A 13,560-nucleotide genomic window follows, 5' to 3' on the forward strand; every position below is an offset into this window, starting at 1 on the left:
ACTGAAACTAGGGGCAAGGAGATGAAGAGAACATGGAAGTTAAACTTTAAAATGAAGAACAAAGAACAGGGGAGCTGAACATACTGATGCATTGGTTCTTTGGAGAGAATCTCAGGACTCATTGTACTTAACAATTTACAGTCTAAAACCTTAGAAGAGGAATTTATTATATCCTACACAAGCCTCCAGGGAAGCACATGGCCTTGGACTAAAGGCTGGCATCTGGAAGCTGTCAGCCACCAGCACCTTCTGCAGCAGGTACCTGCTCTCTAGGAGGGAGGCATGGGTGGTGCACCTCCAGAGCTGGCCAAGCTAGGCCTCAAGGAAGAGAAAGATTTTCGTCTGTCAAAGGGGGAAGGGAGAGGTGGAGGGAACAGCACAGTAGTGGCTCAGGGGCAGGGAAGCACAGGACCATTAGGGAGACACGAGAAAGCCCATTTGTCTAGAACAGAGGATTCAAGCAGTGCACTGAGGAAAATGAGGGCCAGGCCAATGCGTTGGAGCAGCTTTGGCCTTGGCTGAGGGTTTTGGGTAGAGCCAGAGCATAAGGTAAGCCCTGCTTTCCAGAGGAATCTAGCACAGCGTGGAGCACAGATGGGACTGGAAGGCCTGGGAAGGGTCAGGAGGCCACAGGGACAAGCCACAGCCAGTGGTGCAGGCAAGAAGACAACGGCAGTCCACTGCAGCTCACACCTGGAATCCCAACCCGTTGGAAGGTCGAGGCAGGCGGATCACCTGAGGTCAGGAATTCGAGACCAGCCTGGCCAACATGGTGAAACCCTGTCTCTACTAAAAATACAAAAATTAGCTAGGTGTGGTGGCAGGTGCCTGTAATCTCAGCTACTCAGGAGCCTGGGGCAGGAGAATCGCTTGAACCCAGGAGGCGGAGGTTGCAGTAAGCCAAGATAGCACCATTGCATTCCAGCCTGGGCGACAGAAGCGAGACTCCATCTCAAAAAAAAAAAAAAATTAGCCAGGTGTGGTGGCGGATGCCTGTTGTCCTCGGAAGGCTGAGGCATGAGAATTACTCCGGGAGGCAGAGGTTGCAATGAACCAAGATCATGCCACTGCACTCCAGCCTGGGTGACAGAGCAAGACTCTGTCTAAAAAAAAAGACAGAAGGATGTCAGCATCTGATGCTGGCTGTCACCTTGACCCCAAGGATGCCAGTCACAGCTCCATTAACCGGGACCTAGGAAAATGAGTCATCCTTGGTCATGCACATTTCAAGTGGTGGCTGAATATTGAAGCCAGACTTGGGATCTGTTGTCTCCTCCAGCATGGTAGAAGATGCCTGAAAAGTAGGGGCTACATTCCATCCCCTGCCCCACTGGGAAGGCGAGGTGGTGGGGTGGGGTGGGGCCTCAGGCTTGGGGCCATGGGACAAAGCCCAAGCCACCCTTCCATCTCCCTCCTCCTGAGACAGGGGCAGCAGGGCACACTAGTGTCCAGGAGCAGCCTTCTGCACGCTTATGAGGCCCCTTCACCCTCCACCCTCCAAAACTGGCAGACCCCACCTTCTTGGTGTGACCCCAGAGCTCTGAGCACAGCCCGTTCCTTCCGCCTGCCTGCCCCCCACCCAGACCCACCCCAATCTTATCCTCCACTGCTTTTCAGAGGAGTCTGGCCAACAAAAATTCTCTTGTTTGTTTGTCTGCCTGCCGCTCCCAGTCTCTGCCTCTCCCAGTCTCTCAGCTTCTGTTTCTTTCTTGAATTTTCTCTCAGTCTCTGAGGTCTCAAAATCACAAGGCTTCGACCCCTGTGGACCAGATGTCCAGCTAGTGGCCTTTCTCCAGCCCCCACAAGATGGCACAGAACTACAAACCCCAGCATGCACTCTGGCCTGAAGTGCTTTGAGAGCACTGGTACGCCCCACCTGCATTCTGGGAACTGTAGTTTCCCTAGCCCCACATGCTCTCACCAAGGCATCAAGCTCTTCCCTGGCCGGCTGACCCTGCCTCGGCCCTAGTCTCTCTGCTGACCTGCAGCCCTGGGAAGCATGCGTCACTGAATGACAGGGTGGGGGTGGAGGCCCTGGATGGCAACTTCCTGCTCTTTTGTGTCCCCCACTTGAGTCATGGGGGTGTGGGGGTTCCAGGAAATTGGGGCTGGGAGGGGAAGGGATACCCTAATGTCAGACTCAAGGACAAAAAGTCACTGCATCCTTGCTGGGCCTCTATCCCCAAGAACCCAAAAGAACTCAGGGGTAGGGATCCAGGAGCTCTTGTATGTATAGGGGGAGGTGAAGGAGAGAACCTGTGTGACCCTAGAGGTCCCTGTGGTCACTGAGAGTGTGGGATGCCATGCCATGCCCTGCTGCAGAAGGGGTGCTCACCTTCTGCCCGACCCTTCAGGGAAAGGTTCACAGGGGTGAGGCCAAAGGCCCTTCTGTCTGGTGCCACATCACAGAAGGGCGTTTATGACCCCCTGGTGGCTCTACCTTGCCACTCCCCCATGCCCCAGCCCCCATGCTGCAGCCCCAGGGCTCTGCTGGACACCTGGGTCCCACTTATCAGCCTCAGTCCTCACAGCGGAACCCAGGCGTCCGGCCCCCCACCCTCCAGGCCGGCGGGCGTGGAGCTGAGGCTTTAGAGCCTCCCAGCCGGGCTTGTTCCTGTCCCATTGTGTATGGGACAGGGGCGGGGCGAGGGCCAGCCCTGGAGAGCCCCCTCCCACTGCCCCCTCCTCTCAGTCCACTCCCTCTTCCTAAGGAAAAGGCCAGGGCTCTGCTGGAGCAGGCAGCAGAGTGGACGCACAGTGACATGGGCAACTTGAAGAGCGTGGCCCAGGAACCTGGGCCACCTTGTGGCCTGGGACTGGGGCTGGGCCTTGGGCTGTGCGGCAAGCAGGGCCCAGCCACCTCAGCCCCTGAGCCCAGCCGGGCCCCCGCATCCCTACCCCCGCCAGCACCAGAACACAGGTAAGGGCCAGGCAGCTAGGAGTAGGTGGGCACAAGGGTGGTGTCAAGGCCTGAAGCCTGGGGCTGGGAAGGTCTGGAACCTGTAGCCCAGCCAGGAGGGCCAGGTCACAAATGCAAAAGGGCTATCGGTGTGCACAGAACAGGACAGTCTGGGAGGCTCAGAAAGGAGACCAGGATCAGAGTCGGCAGGTGAAAGCTGGGAGTAAGGTTGCCAGCTATAGAATCCGGCCAGGGTTTGAATGCTGCTCTGCCGCCAAGAGCTGTTTGAGCAAGTTACTTAACCTCTCGGAACCTCCATTTATGTAGAACGGAGATACGGCAATACTTACTCCGTGGGGTAGTAAGTTTCTAGCTCACAGCAAGCATTCAACCACAGCGATGATTATTTAGCCGGAGAAGAAAGGAGCTGACAGCAGTGGTTACAGGAGAGTGAGAAGGTGGGGTCTCCCAGAAGAGGGAGAGAGTTGGGCAGGAGACTCAGGCCCTTGGGGTAAGGGGACTGAGAAGACAGAGCCACCAGGCTTTTTTCCCCTGCTCCAGCCCCCTCTCCTAGTGGCTGTCACCCGAAAACTGGACCATGCAGTTGCCAGAAGAGTCCTCCCTGGGGCAGAGGTCCCAGTAGAGAGGAAGGACCCAGAGGCCTGGTGGGGTGCCAGGCCAGGGGAGCAGGCTGGGGCTGCAGGCAGCTATGCGGGGAAGGCTGAGGGCTGGGGCCCTGCTGCTCAGGCGCACCCTTGGCCTGAGTCCCTCCCTTCCTCCCTGCCGCTGGTGGCTCTGGGAGGAAGTGATAAGGCCTGCGAGGCTTCCCTTCACACAAGGGGCTACTGTCAGGAGGGGGTGTGAGTGTGGAGGGAAATCAGGGCTGAGGAATCCCTGCAGGGCTTCCCTCTACTCAAGCACCAGGCTCTGTCCCCCTCAGGGTAGGGCTTATAGCAACTTTGCGGGGATTGGACACCCCATCTCCAGAAGAGGTGAAGCAGGTGCTGCAGGTGGGGTACAAACTCAGCCTCTGGGCAGGGACTCAGGAGCTCAGCACCAGCAGCCCTTGTGGCCCAGGACCCTGGTCTATAAACAGAGGCACAGCTCACGCCTACCTACTAAGGCATGGGGGACGTCAGAAGGCATGCAGCAGGTGGGCCTTGAGATCGCCAGTGCTGTAACAGTGGCCTCCGGGTGACATCTGGGGAGGCTAAAAGGAAACAAACCCTTTCCTGATGACCCTATCCCTGGCTCCCAACAGCCCCCCGAGCTCCCCGCTAACCCAGCCCCCGGAGGGGCCCAAGTTCCCTCGTGTGAAGAACTGGGAGGTGGGGAGCATCGCCTATGACACCCTCAGCGCCCAGGCGCAGCAGGTGAGGCTGGCCTGCCGTGTCCCCATCCCCATCGTCTCCAGGGGAAAGGGTGGGTAAGGCCAGGCCTCAGATGGGGCTGGAGAGGGAAGCGCCACCCTTCTCTGAATTGGCCTCTTGTTTCCAAAAAGAGGAGAGGACTGGGAAGAACCAGCGGAGTTGAGGGACATGCACGGGACTTGGGTGACCCTCAGCCTCCAGCCTTACCCCCGCACCCTGGTTCAAGCTCTCCCCGTCCCACCCCTGCACCCCTCCTCCCTCTCCCCATCCCACTCCTGCACCCCCTCCCTCTCCCCATCCCACCCGTGTACCCCTCCTCCCTCTCCCCTGTCCCACCCCTCCACCCCTCCTCCCTCTCCCCCATACCACGCCTGCATCCCTCCTCCCTCTCCCCATCCCACCCCTGCACCCCTCCTCCCTCTCCCCTGTCCCACCCCTGCACCCTTCCTCTCTCTCCCCATCCTATCTCTGTACCCCTCCTCCCTCTCCCCATCCCACCCCTGCACCCCTCCTCCCTTTCCCCCATCCCACCCCTGCACCTTTCCTCCCGCTCCCCCATCCCACCTCTGTACCCCTCCTCTCTCTCCCCCATCCCAACCCTGCATCCCTCTCCCTTTCCCCTGTTCCACCCATGCACCCTTCCTCCCTCTCCCCCATTCCTGTCCCACCCCTGCTCCCTGGCCTGGCCTGACCTTTGCACTCCCTCGACCCAGGATGGGCCCTGCACCCCAAGACGCTGCCTGGGCTCCCTGGTATTTCCACGGAAACTACAGGGCCGGCCCTCCCCTGGCCCCCCGGCCCCTGAGCAGCTGCTGAGTCAGGCCCGGGACTTCATCAACCAGTACTACAGCTCCATCAGGAGGTGATAGCTTCCCGGACGCCACAGCCTCCCTTGTTCCACTGAGGCCCCAGAACCCCCATGAGGACCTTCCCTCGACCCACTCCCTTCCCAGATCCCAAGGCGGCCCACTCCCTTCCCAGATCCCAAGGCGGCCCACTCCCTTCCCAGATCCCAACGTGGCCTACTCCCTTCCCAGATCCCAACACCACATGAGCCCCTCCTGCCCTCCCCCAGCGCTCACACATAGCCTGGAGGAGGGCCTCCCTGTCCCACACAACTTCCTGCTTGTCCCTTTGTTACCCCTCTCCTCCCCAGGAGCGGCTCCCAGGCCCACGAACAGCGGCTTCGAGAGGTGGAAGCCGAGGTGGCAGCCACAGGCACCTACCAGCTTAGGGAGAGCGAGCTCGTGTTCGGGGCCAAGCAGGCCTGGCGCAACGCTCCCCGCTGTGTGGGCCGGATCCAGTGGGGGAAGCTGCAGGTGAGGCCAGCAAGCAAGAGAGCCAGGCACTACTAAAAGGGGAGCGGGGTGGCGGGGCAGTTCCTGAGGCTTCCCAGGGACCGGGAGGTCCCAAACAGTGGGGGAGATCCTTGCCTGTTCCCTTAGAGACGGGAAAGGTAGGGGGACCGCCCCACCCTCAGCACCCAGGGGAACCTCAACCCAGTAGTGAAGACCTGGTTATTAGGCCCTATGGTAGTGCCTTGGCTAGAGGAGGGGAAAGAAGTCTAGACCTGCTGCAGGGGTGAGGACAGCTGAGCGGAGCTTCCTTGGGCGGTTCTGTCAGTAGCAGGAGCAGCCTCCTGGAAAGCCCTGGCTGCTGCTTCTCCCCCAAGGGAGAAGGCTTCTCCTGCTAGGCCAGTCCAGTACAGCCCCTCACCCACACCCGCTGCTCCCCCAGTTCCCCTGCCTCGACGTGCACCCTCCCTCACACCCCAGCCCACAGACTCAGGGCTGGCCTTGGTTACTGGAACAGCCTGTGACCACAGCACTGAGAGAAGCAAGCTGCCCCATGGGGGACTTGGTCCCATGGCCTTGGCCTCCTTCACCATCACTGGCCGCCAAAGAGTTTGAAATAAAGCCACGTGCCCAGTGAATCCCAAAGGAGCCTCAAATAAAATAAAAACAATCCTATCTGACACTTGCCTGACACTCTAAGTTGTTCAAAGCTTTAACTCAACTTTGATCCATCTGAGCTGCCATAGTGGACCCCACTCAGAGCTGCGTCCCTCCCTTGACCCCAGGCTGGTCCCTGCCACTCCCCTGCCCCTGTCACTGGCACATGTTTCCCCCTCCCTCAGGCAAGAGTGGGACCTCCCAGCCTCCTCCTGGGGCCTCCACTCAGCCAGCCAAGACAGCTCCTCCAAGCCCTAGAATGTCAGGATGAGCAGGGTCCTAGGAGGCCCCTGGTGCAGCCTTCCCTTCCTACCATCCATGTGCTCAAATAAAATCAGATGGCTGGCTGGGGTCACCCGTCATTTCTTGAGTGCCATGGATCATGGGGGATTTGCTGCCCACACTCTTAGGTGGCCTCTTAGACATCTGTTAGTGCCTAACCCAAGCATCAGTTTGACAGAGGCTGAGTCCCTCCTCTGTACTGGGTACCAAGTCAGCTTCTGTAGGGATGGGGAGACACCTGGCCCAGGGAGGAGATGAGGAGTAGCCCGGATGGTGCTACATATGTCAGACAGCAGGGCAGGAAGGGATCAGTGTGGATGCCAATGGTCAGGAGGGCGCCATGGGGTGAACCATGGCCCCTGCCTCCTCATCAGCAGCTCCTCTGGGGCTGATACTCAAGATCCCGTCTCTCTCCTCACCCTCCTCTCTCGCTGCCTCGGCTGGCTCAGGTGTTCGATGCCCGGGACTGCAGGTCTGCACAGGAAATGTTCACCTACATCTGCAACCACATCAAATACGCCACCAACCGGGGCAACCTTCGGTGAGTGCTCCCCACCACACCAGGCCCCAGCCTTCTCCCCCGAGGCAGGGAAGGCAGGGCTCTGACCAGCTCTTTCCCCATGCATGCCAGCTCGGCCATCACAGTGTTCCCGCAGCGCTGCCCTGGCCGAGGAGACTTCCGAATCTGGAACAGCCAGCTGGTGCGCTATGCGGGCTACCGGCAGCAGGACGGCTCTGTGCGGGGGGACCCAGCCAACGTCGAGATCACCGAGGTGGGCACCGAGAACCACCAACAAGGGTGTCCCCAAGGTGGAGAATGAGGAAACCAGTGGGAGAAGGCTCTGGGAATCCAGGCAGGAAGAGGGGAGCCTCGGTGAGATAAAGGATGAAAAACGCCAAAGGAGGAGTGCCTGGGTGGTCACAGAGACCCAGTCAATGAGGGGTCCTGGAGTTGAAGGCAGGAGACAGTGGACAGAGGGGTCCCTGAGGAGGGCATGAGGCTCAGCCCCCAGGCCCCCCTCTGGCCCGCTCCCCACAGCTCTGCATTCAGCATGGCTGGACCCCAGGAAACGGTCGCTTTGACGTGCTGCCCCTGCTGCTGCAGGCCCCGGATGAGCCCCCAGAACTCTTCCTTCTGCCCCCTGAGCTGGTCCTTGAGGTGCCCCTGGAGCACCCTACGTAAGCACCAAAGAGATTGACTGGGTGGGATGGAGGGGGCCATCCCTGAGCCTCTCGAGGAGGGCCTGCAAGAGGGTGCTGATCCCACACCCCAACACCCCCAGGCTGGAGTGGTTTGCAGCCCTGGGCCTGCGCTGGTACGCCCTCCCAGCAGTGTCCAACATGCTGCTGGAAATTGGGGGCCTGGAGTTCCCCGCAGCCCCCTTCAGTGGCTGGTACATGAGCACTGAGATCGGCACGAGGAACCTGTGTGACCCTCACCGCTACAACATCCTGGAGGTGAGGCGTGGGGTGGGGCTCAGGCACCGAATGTCCCTGCCCCAGGCGGGAGTCTGGCTCTCACTCCATCCCCAAAATGCCAGCCACGGGGACAATCAGAGCAGGTCCAGGGCTGCCTCCTAAATAGGAACTGAGGACGAGCTCTGGAACCACTGAGGCAAAGGGGTGGGGGGATGGGAGGGTGTGTGTGGGGGGGTGTGAGTGGGTGAGTGTGAGTGTGTGGGTTTGTGGGGGTGGGTGGGTGTGGGTTTGTGGGTGTGTGTAGGGGGTGAGAGTATGTGGGTTTGTAGGGGTAGGTGAATGTGGGTTTGTGGGGGTGCGTAGGGGGTGAGAGTGTGTGGGTTTGCAGGGGTAGGTGAGTGTGGGTTTCTGGGGTTGTATGGGGGTGAGTGTGAATGTGTGGATTTGTAGGGGTAGGTGAGTGTGGGTTTGTGGGTGTGTGTAGGGTGCTTGAGTGCATGGGTTTGTTGGGGTAGGTGAGTGTGAATGTGTGGGTTTGCAGGGGTAGGTGAGTGTGGGTTTGTGGGGTTGTATAGGGGGTGAGTGTGAATGTGTGGGTTTGCAGGGGTAGGTGAGTGTGGGTTTGTGGGGTTGTATGGGGGTGAGTGTGAATATGTGGGTTTGTAGGGGTAGGTGAGTGTGGGTTTGTGGGGGTGTGTAGGGGGTGAGTGTGAGTGTGTGGGTTTGTAGGGGTAGGTGAGTGTGGGTTTGTGGGGGTGTGTAGGGGTGAGTGTGTGTGGGTTTGTAGGGGTAGGTATCAGTTTGTGGGGGTGTGTAGGGGGTGAGTGTGAGAGTGTGGCTGTGTAGGTGTGGGTGTGAGTGTGGGTGTGTGTAGGCAGTGAGTGTGAAATTGTGGGTTTGTGGGGGTGGGCGGGTGTCAGTGTGTGAGTTTGTGGGTGGGTGTGAGTGTGAGTAGGTGGGTGAGGGGGGCATGGGCGTAGGTGTGAACATGTAGTTGTTCTTCCAGGTATAGGACCCATAGCTCTAGAGCTTTCATCAGATTCTCAAAGGGGACCTTGACTCGGAAAAGGTTAAGACCCATTTTATAGATGAGAAATTAAAGCCCGGGGCTGAGGAGTGACTGGCCCAAGATCCCTCTCTGCTCTGAGGTGCCTTTGCAGGCAAAAATCTGAACCAGTCCACTCGACAGCCAGGCCTCCCAGTGGACACCACCCACCTCACTCCTCCCAGCCATGCGTGGGAAACAGATAGTCTCCCCACCCCACCCCCATCATCTCTGTCCCTACCAACACCACACACCCTCCTGCCCCAGGACGTGGCTGTCTGCATGGACCTGGATACCCGGACAACTTCGTCCCTATGGAAAGACAAGGCAGCGGTGGAAATCAACGTGGCCGTGCTGCACAGTTACCAGGTGCATAGGCCCAGACTGGCCAGGAAGGCAAAGGGTTTGCGTACAGGGGCAGCAGGGGCGGGGGTTGGAGGAGAGGGAGCCATTTAGAAACTGAGGAAGGATTTGGACAGGCAGAAGAAGTTCCATAGTCCCAGTGCCATGGCACACACTGGCCTGCGGTTCGGGGACAGGGCAGGTACTATTCCAGGTGCTGTCATCTGGCGGCTTACTGTGTGCTAGGGACCTTGCTGTTTACAGCATGCCCAGTCATATTGATTCTCAGGGCATATTGGGTATTTTAGTTTGTGGGGACCCACTGGATCCTGGAAACGAATACTAGGATGGAGGGCACACCAGGAGTCATAGTTTGAGGAAACAGGGGCCTGCAGAGAATTTCTGTGGGCTCTTTGGTTTGGGGGCCAGGCATATAGATGCTGGAGATCAGAGCTGTTGTTTCATGTTGAACTTGGAGCATGACCATGCATGATGCAGTTTGGGGTGAGGGCGACATTGTGGTTTGAGGAGACACGGGGTGTGTTAGATGAGGGGTAACCTAGGCACATGTGGTTTTGGGTGACAGGAGTGGTGGAAGGAGAATGGGCGAGGTCTGTGGGTCTGGTCTGAGCCTCTCCCCCCTCTCTCCCTTCCAGCTGGCCAAAGTTACCATTGTGGACCACCACGCCGCCACAGCCTCCTTCATGAAGCACCTGGAGAATGAGCAGAAGGCCAGGGGGGGCTGCCCTGCAGACTGGGCCTGGATCGTGCCCCCCATCTCGGGCAGCCTCACTCCTGTCTTCCATCAGGAGATGGTCAACTATTTCCTGTCCCCAGCCTTCCGCTACCAGGTGCCCACCCTAACTGGCTCTGCCAGCCTGGGCCCAGCTCTAATTCTATGCAGCCCCTGGGGACCTCTAACCTTTCCTTTTCTTTACCTCCCCTCCCAACCCCATCACCTCTCTGCAGCCAGACCCCTGGAAGGGGAGTGCGGCCAAGGGCACCGGCATCACCAGGAAGAAGACCTTTAAAGAAGTGGCCAAGTGGGTACCCAGGAGCACTGCCCTCCCCCATGCACCCTGGGGGACCCTGCCCCCAGCAGTGTTCTGGGCCCACCACTCAGTACCCCAAAACCCTGTTGTGAGGGGAGTGGACCCTTGCCTGGGGAGGCCCTGCCTCTGTGCACCTGGGACACCCTCACGCCTCCCTCTCCCGCAGTGCCGTGAAGATCTCTGCCTCGCTCATGGGCACCGTGATGGCGAAGCGAGTGAAGGCGACAATCCTGTATGGCTCCGAGACTGGCCGGGCCCAGAGCTACGCACAGCAGCTGGGGAGACTTTTCCGGAAGGCTTTTGATCCCCGGGTAGGGCTGAGCCCAGGGGAGCAGAGAGCTAGAAAGAGGGGGCTCTATCAGTATCTTCAGGGGTGCCCTGGAGGACAGGAAGTGTTAAAAGTCAGGACTCACAGGTGTGACTTGACACCCGGAACCACAGGTCTTTAGAGATCAAATTGGGGCCTGAATCTTGCACTGCCAGGGAGGCCAGAGCGAGGAGGACAGGGCCTCCGGGGGTCACAGAACCCAGGATATCTGTCTTCCCACCCACAGGTCCTGTGTATGGATGAGTATGACGTGGTGTCCCTCGAACACGAGACGCTGGTGCTGGTGGTAACCAGCACATTCGGGAATGGGGATCCCCCGGAGAATGGAGAGGTGAGAGCTTCCACGAAAGGGGCTGCTGGGAATGAGGAGAGACTCAGAATTGGAGTGACTGGGCAGGAACCTCTGCCCAACACACACACACATACACGCACACACACACACCAGGATGGAAAGGGAGATGATGCTAAGAGACCCCTGGAGCCTGAAACCCCACACAAGCCACACTCCTAGCCCATCCACATGGCTGCCCGCCTACAAGCACATCTGCTGAACTGCGTCCCCAAGTCATTTCCATTATCAGTGCAAGTTTTTAATACAAGGAAGGCGTGTCCTGGCTGACCAAGAGGTTAGACTGTGCTCAGGCACTAACAAGAAAAATAGGGATATGTCACTGAGGGCGGCTTCTAGGATGTGGGTAATGTTTCTTAATGGAATGCCGGTTACACAGGTGTGTTCAGTTTGTAAAAATCCATAGAGCTGTACGTTTACAACACGTACAACACTATTCCAGCATTTTCTTTTCTTTTCTTTGTTTTATTTATTTTGAGAATCTATTTATGTTGCCCAGGCTGGCCTTGAACTCCTAGCCTCAAGAGATCCTCCTGCCACAGGTTCCTTTTTTAAAAGAAGAAATAGAGAGCTGTTTCAATGCCAACATAGATTAAATAACTTCACTTTTTAAAAAGAAACACAAAGCTAGAGTGCCATCATTGAATGCCTTCTCTTGCAAGCGTAGGTGTCTCTGAGCTGCCCCAGGCTAGGTTCATTTCTGGGTCTTACCTGCTCCAGCTTCTAGGTGTTAAAGCCCTTATTAGCACTAAGTACCTCCTCAGTACTCTTTTTTTTTTCCTTTGAGACAGGGTCTCACTTTGTGGCCCAGGCTGGAGTGCAGTAGTACGATCATGGCTCACTGCAGCCTCAACCTCCCAGACTCAAGCAATCCTGCCACTTCAGCCTCCCAAGTAGCTGGGACCACAGCCACATGCCATGATGCCTAGCTAATTTTTGTATTTTTTGTAGAGATGGGGTTTCGCCATGTTGCCCAGGCTGGTCTCTAACTCCTGGGTTCAAGCAATCCACCTGCCTTGGCCTCCCAAAGTACTGGGATTATAGACGTGAGCCACTGCACCAGGCCCTCAGTATCGTAAGCAAGCTTGAATCTGGTGAAAGCCTTTTTGCTGCCTTAGTGTCCATTTCAGCCCCCATTCTGACCTACCTTTTAAAGAAAAATAGCACCAGCAATTGACTTTTTTTTAGCATAAAGGTGTATAGACACCCATATAAGCTACAGCCTTCACAAGGCATAGCACATTTTCATCACCCTGGAAAGTTCCCTCATCAGTTCCTCATGTGAATCCCTTTCCAGTCTGTCTCTCTGTCAGAAGTGTCTGTCACCACAGATTAGTTTCACCTGCTCTAGAACAGCACCGAGATGGAAGCACGCAGTGTTATGGCATCTCCTGCTGAGTCTGTTTTTGAGGCCCACCCGTGTTGTTGCATGACTCAGTATTTCACTCATTCTGCTGCCGAGTGCCGTTCATTGTGTGAATATCCCCAGTTTGTTTATCCGTTCTCCTGTTGGTGACACTTGGGCTGTTTCCAGGTCGGGGCTATTATGAATAAAGCTGTTATGAACATTCTTGTACCCGGCTTTTGTGGGCTTATGTTTTTATTTCTCTTGGATAAATACCTAGGAGTAGAATTGGTAGGTCATAGGGTAGATGCATGTTGAATCTCTTTTTTAAAAAATAAAACTGCCAGGCCAGGCGCGGTGGCTCACGCCTGTAATCCCAGCACTTTGGGAGGCCCAGGTGGGCAGATCACTTGAGGTCAGAAGCTCAAGACCAGCCTGGCCAACATGGCAAAACCCTATCTCTACTAAAAATACAAAAATTAGCTGGGCGTGGTGGTGCACACCTGTAATCCCAGCTACTCAGGAGGCTGAGGCAGGAGAATTGCTTGAACCTGGGAGGTGGAGGTTGCAGTGAGCTGAGATCACGCCACTGCACTCCAGCGTGGGTGGGTGACAGAGCAAGAATTCTACTCAAAATAAAATACAAATAAATAAAACTAATCTGTCAGCCGGGCACGGTGGCTCAAGCCTGTAATCCCAGCACTTTGGGAGGCTGAGACGGGCAGATCACGAGGTCAGGAGATCAAGACCATCCTGGCTAACACGGTGAAACCCCGTCTCTACTAAAAAAATACAAAAAACCAGCCGGGCGAGGTGGCAGGCGCCTGTAGTCCCAGCTACTCGGGAGGCTGAGGCAGGAGAATGGCGTGAACCCGGGAGGCGGAGCTTGCAGTGAGCTGAGATCCAGCCACTGCACTCCAGCCTGGGCGGCAGAGCGAGACTCCGTCTCAAAAAATAAATAAATTAATTAATCAATTAAATTAAATAAAACTGTCAAACAGCAAAGCAAATTAAACTGCCCTTTAAGATCTGTGCAGTTCAATGTATGTAATTTTATGCCAAACTTTTAACAAATCTAGGAATACAGCTCACAGAAAATGGGGTATATTCACTAAAATATGAACAGGAATATTTATAGCAAATTTGTTTGTACTACCCCACACTGGAAACAATTCAA

General features: G+C 56.8%; 1 protein-coding gene across 6 annotated transcripts in view; it reads left to right on the forward strand.

The window, feature by feature from the left end:
* NOS3 (nitric oxide synthase 3) overlaps nucleotides 1-13,560 on the forward strand; it is a 24,655-nt gene continuing 11,095 nt past the window's right edge. Inside the window, exons 1-14 of one of the 6 annotated variants that reach the window (XM_025378803.1) lie at nucleotides 1-258; nucleotides 2,712-2,920; nucleotides 4,161-4,272; nucleotides 4,983-5,131; nucleotides 5,426-5,588; nucleotides 6,953-7,044; nucleotides 7,135-7,276; nucleotides 7,543-7,682; nucleotides 7,787-7,961; nucleotides 9,235-9,336; nucleotides 9,966-10,160; nucleotides 10,279-10,352; nucleotides 10,528-10,672; nucleotides 10,916-11,020. In XM_025378803.1, coding sequence (XP_025234588.1) covers nucleotides 2,763-2,920; nucleotides 4,161-4,272; nucleotides 4,983-5,131; nucleotides 5,426-5,588; nucleotides 6,953-7,044; nucleotides 7,135-7,276; nucleotides 7,543-7,682; nucleotides 7,787-7,961; nucleotides 9,235-9,336; nucleotides 9,966-10,160; nucleotides 10,279-10,352; nucleotides 10,528-10,672; nucleotides 10,916-11,020 — 1,752 coding nt within the window. In that variant the 5' untranslated portion in view covers nucleotides 1-258; nucleotides 2,712-2,762. Of the gene's footprint in view, nucleotides 259-2,452; nucleotides 2,921-4,160; nucleotides 4,273-4,982; nucleotides 5,132-5,425; nucleotides 5,589-6,952; nucleotides 7,045-7,134; nucleotides 7,277-7,542; nucleotides 7,683-7,786; nucleotides 7,962-9,234; nucleotides 9,337-9,965; nucleotides 10,161-10,278; nucleotides 10,353-10,527; nucleotides 10,673-10,915; nucleotides 11,021-11,829; nucleotides 12,615-13,560 lie in introns of those variants that run through there. The other 5 variants (XM_025378806.1, XM_025378807.1, XM_025378808.1 and 2 more) reach the window with 5 other exon arrangements.

The sequence above is a fragment of the Theropithecus gelada genome, chromosome 3 (genome assembly GCF_003255815.1).
Source record: "Theropithecus gelada isolate Dixy chromosome 3, Tgel_1.0, whole genome shotgun sequence".
NCBI classification, from domain to species: domain Eukaryota; kingdom Metazoa; phylum Chordata; class Mammalia; order Primates; family Cercopithecidae; genus Theropithecus; species Theropithecus gelada.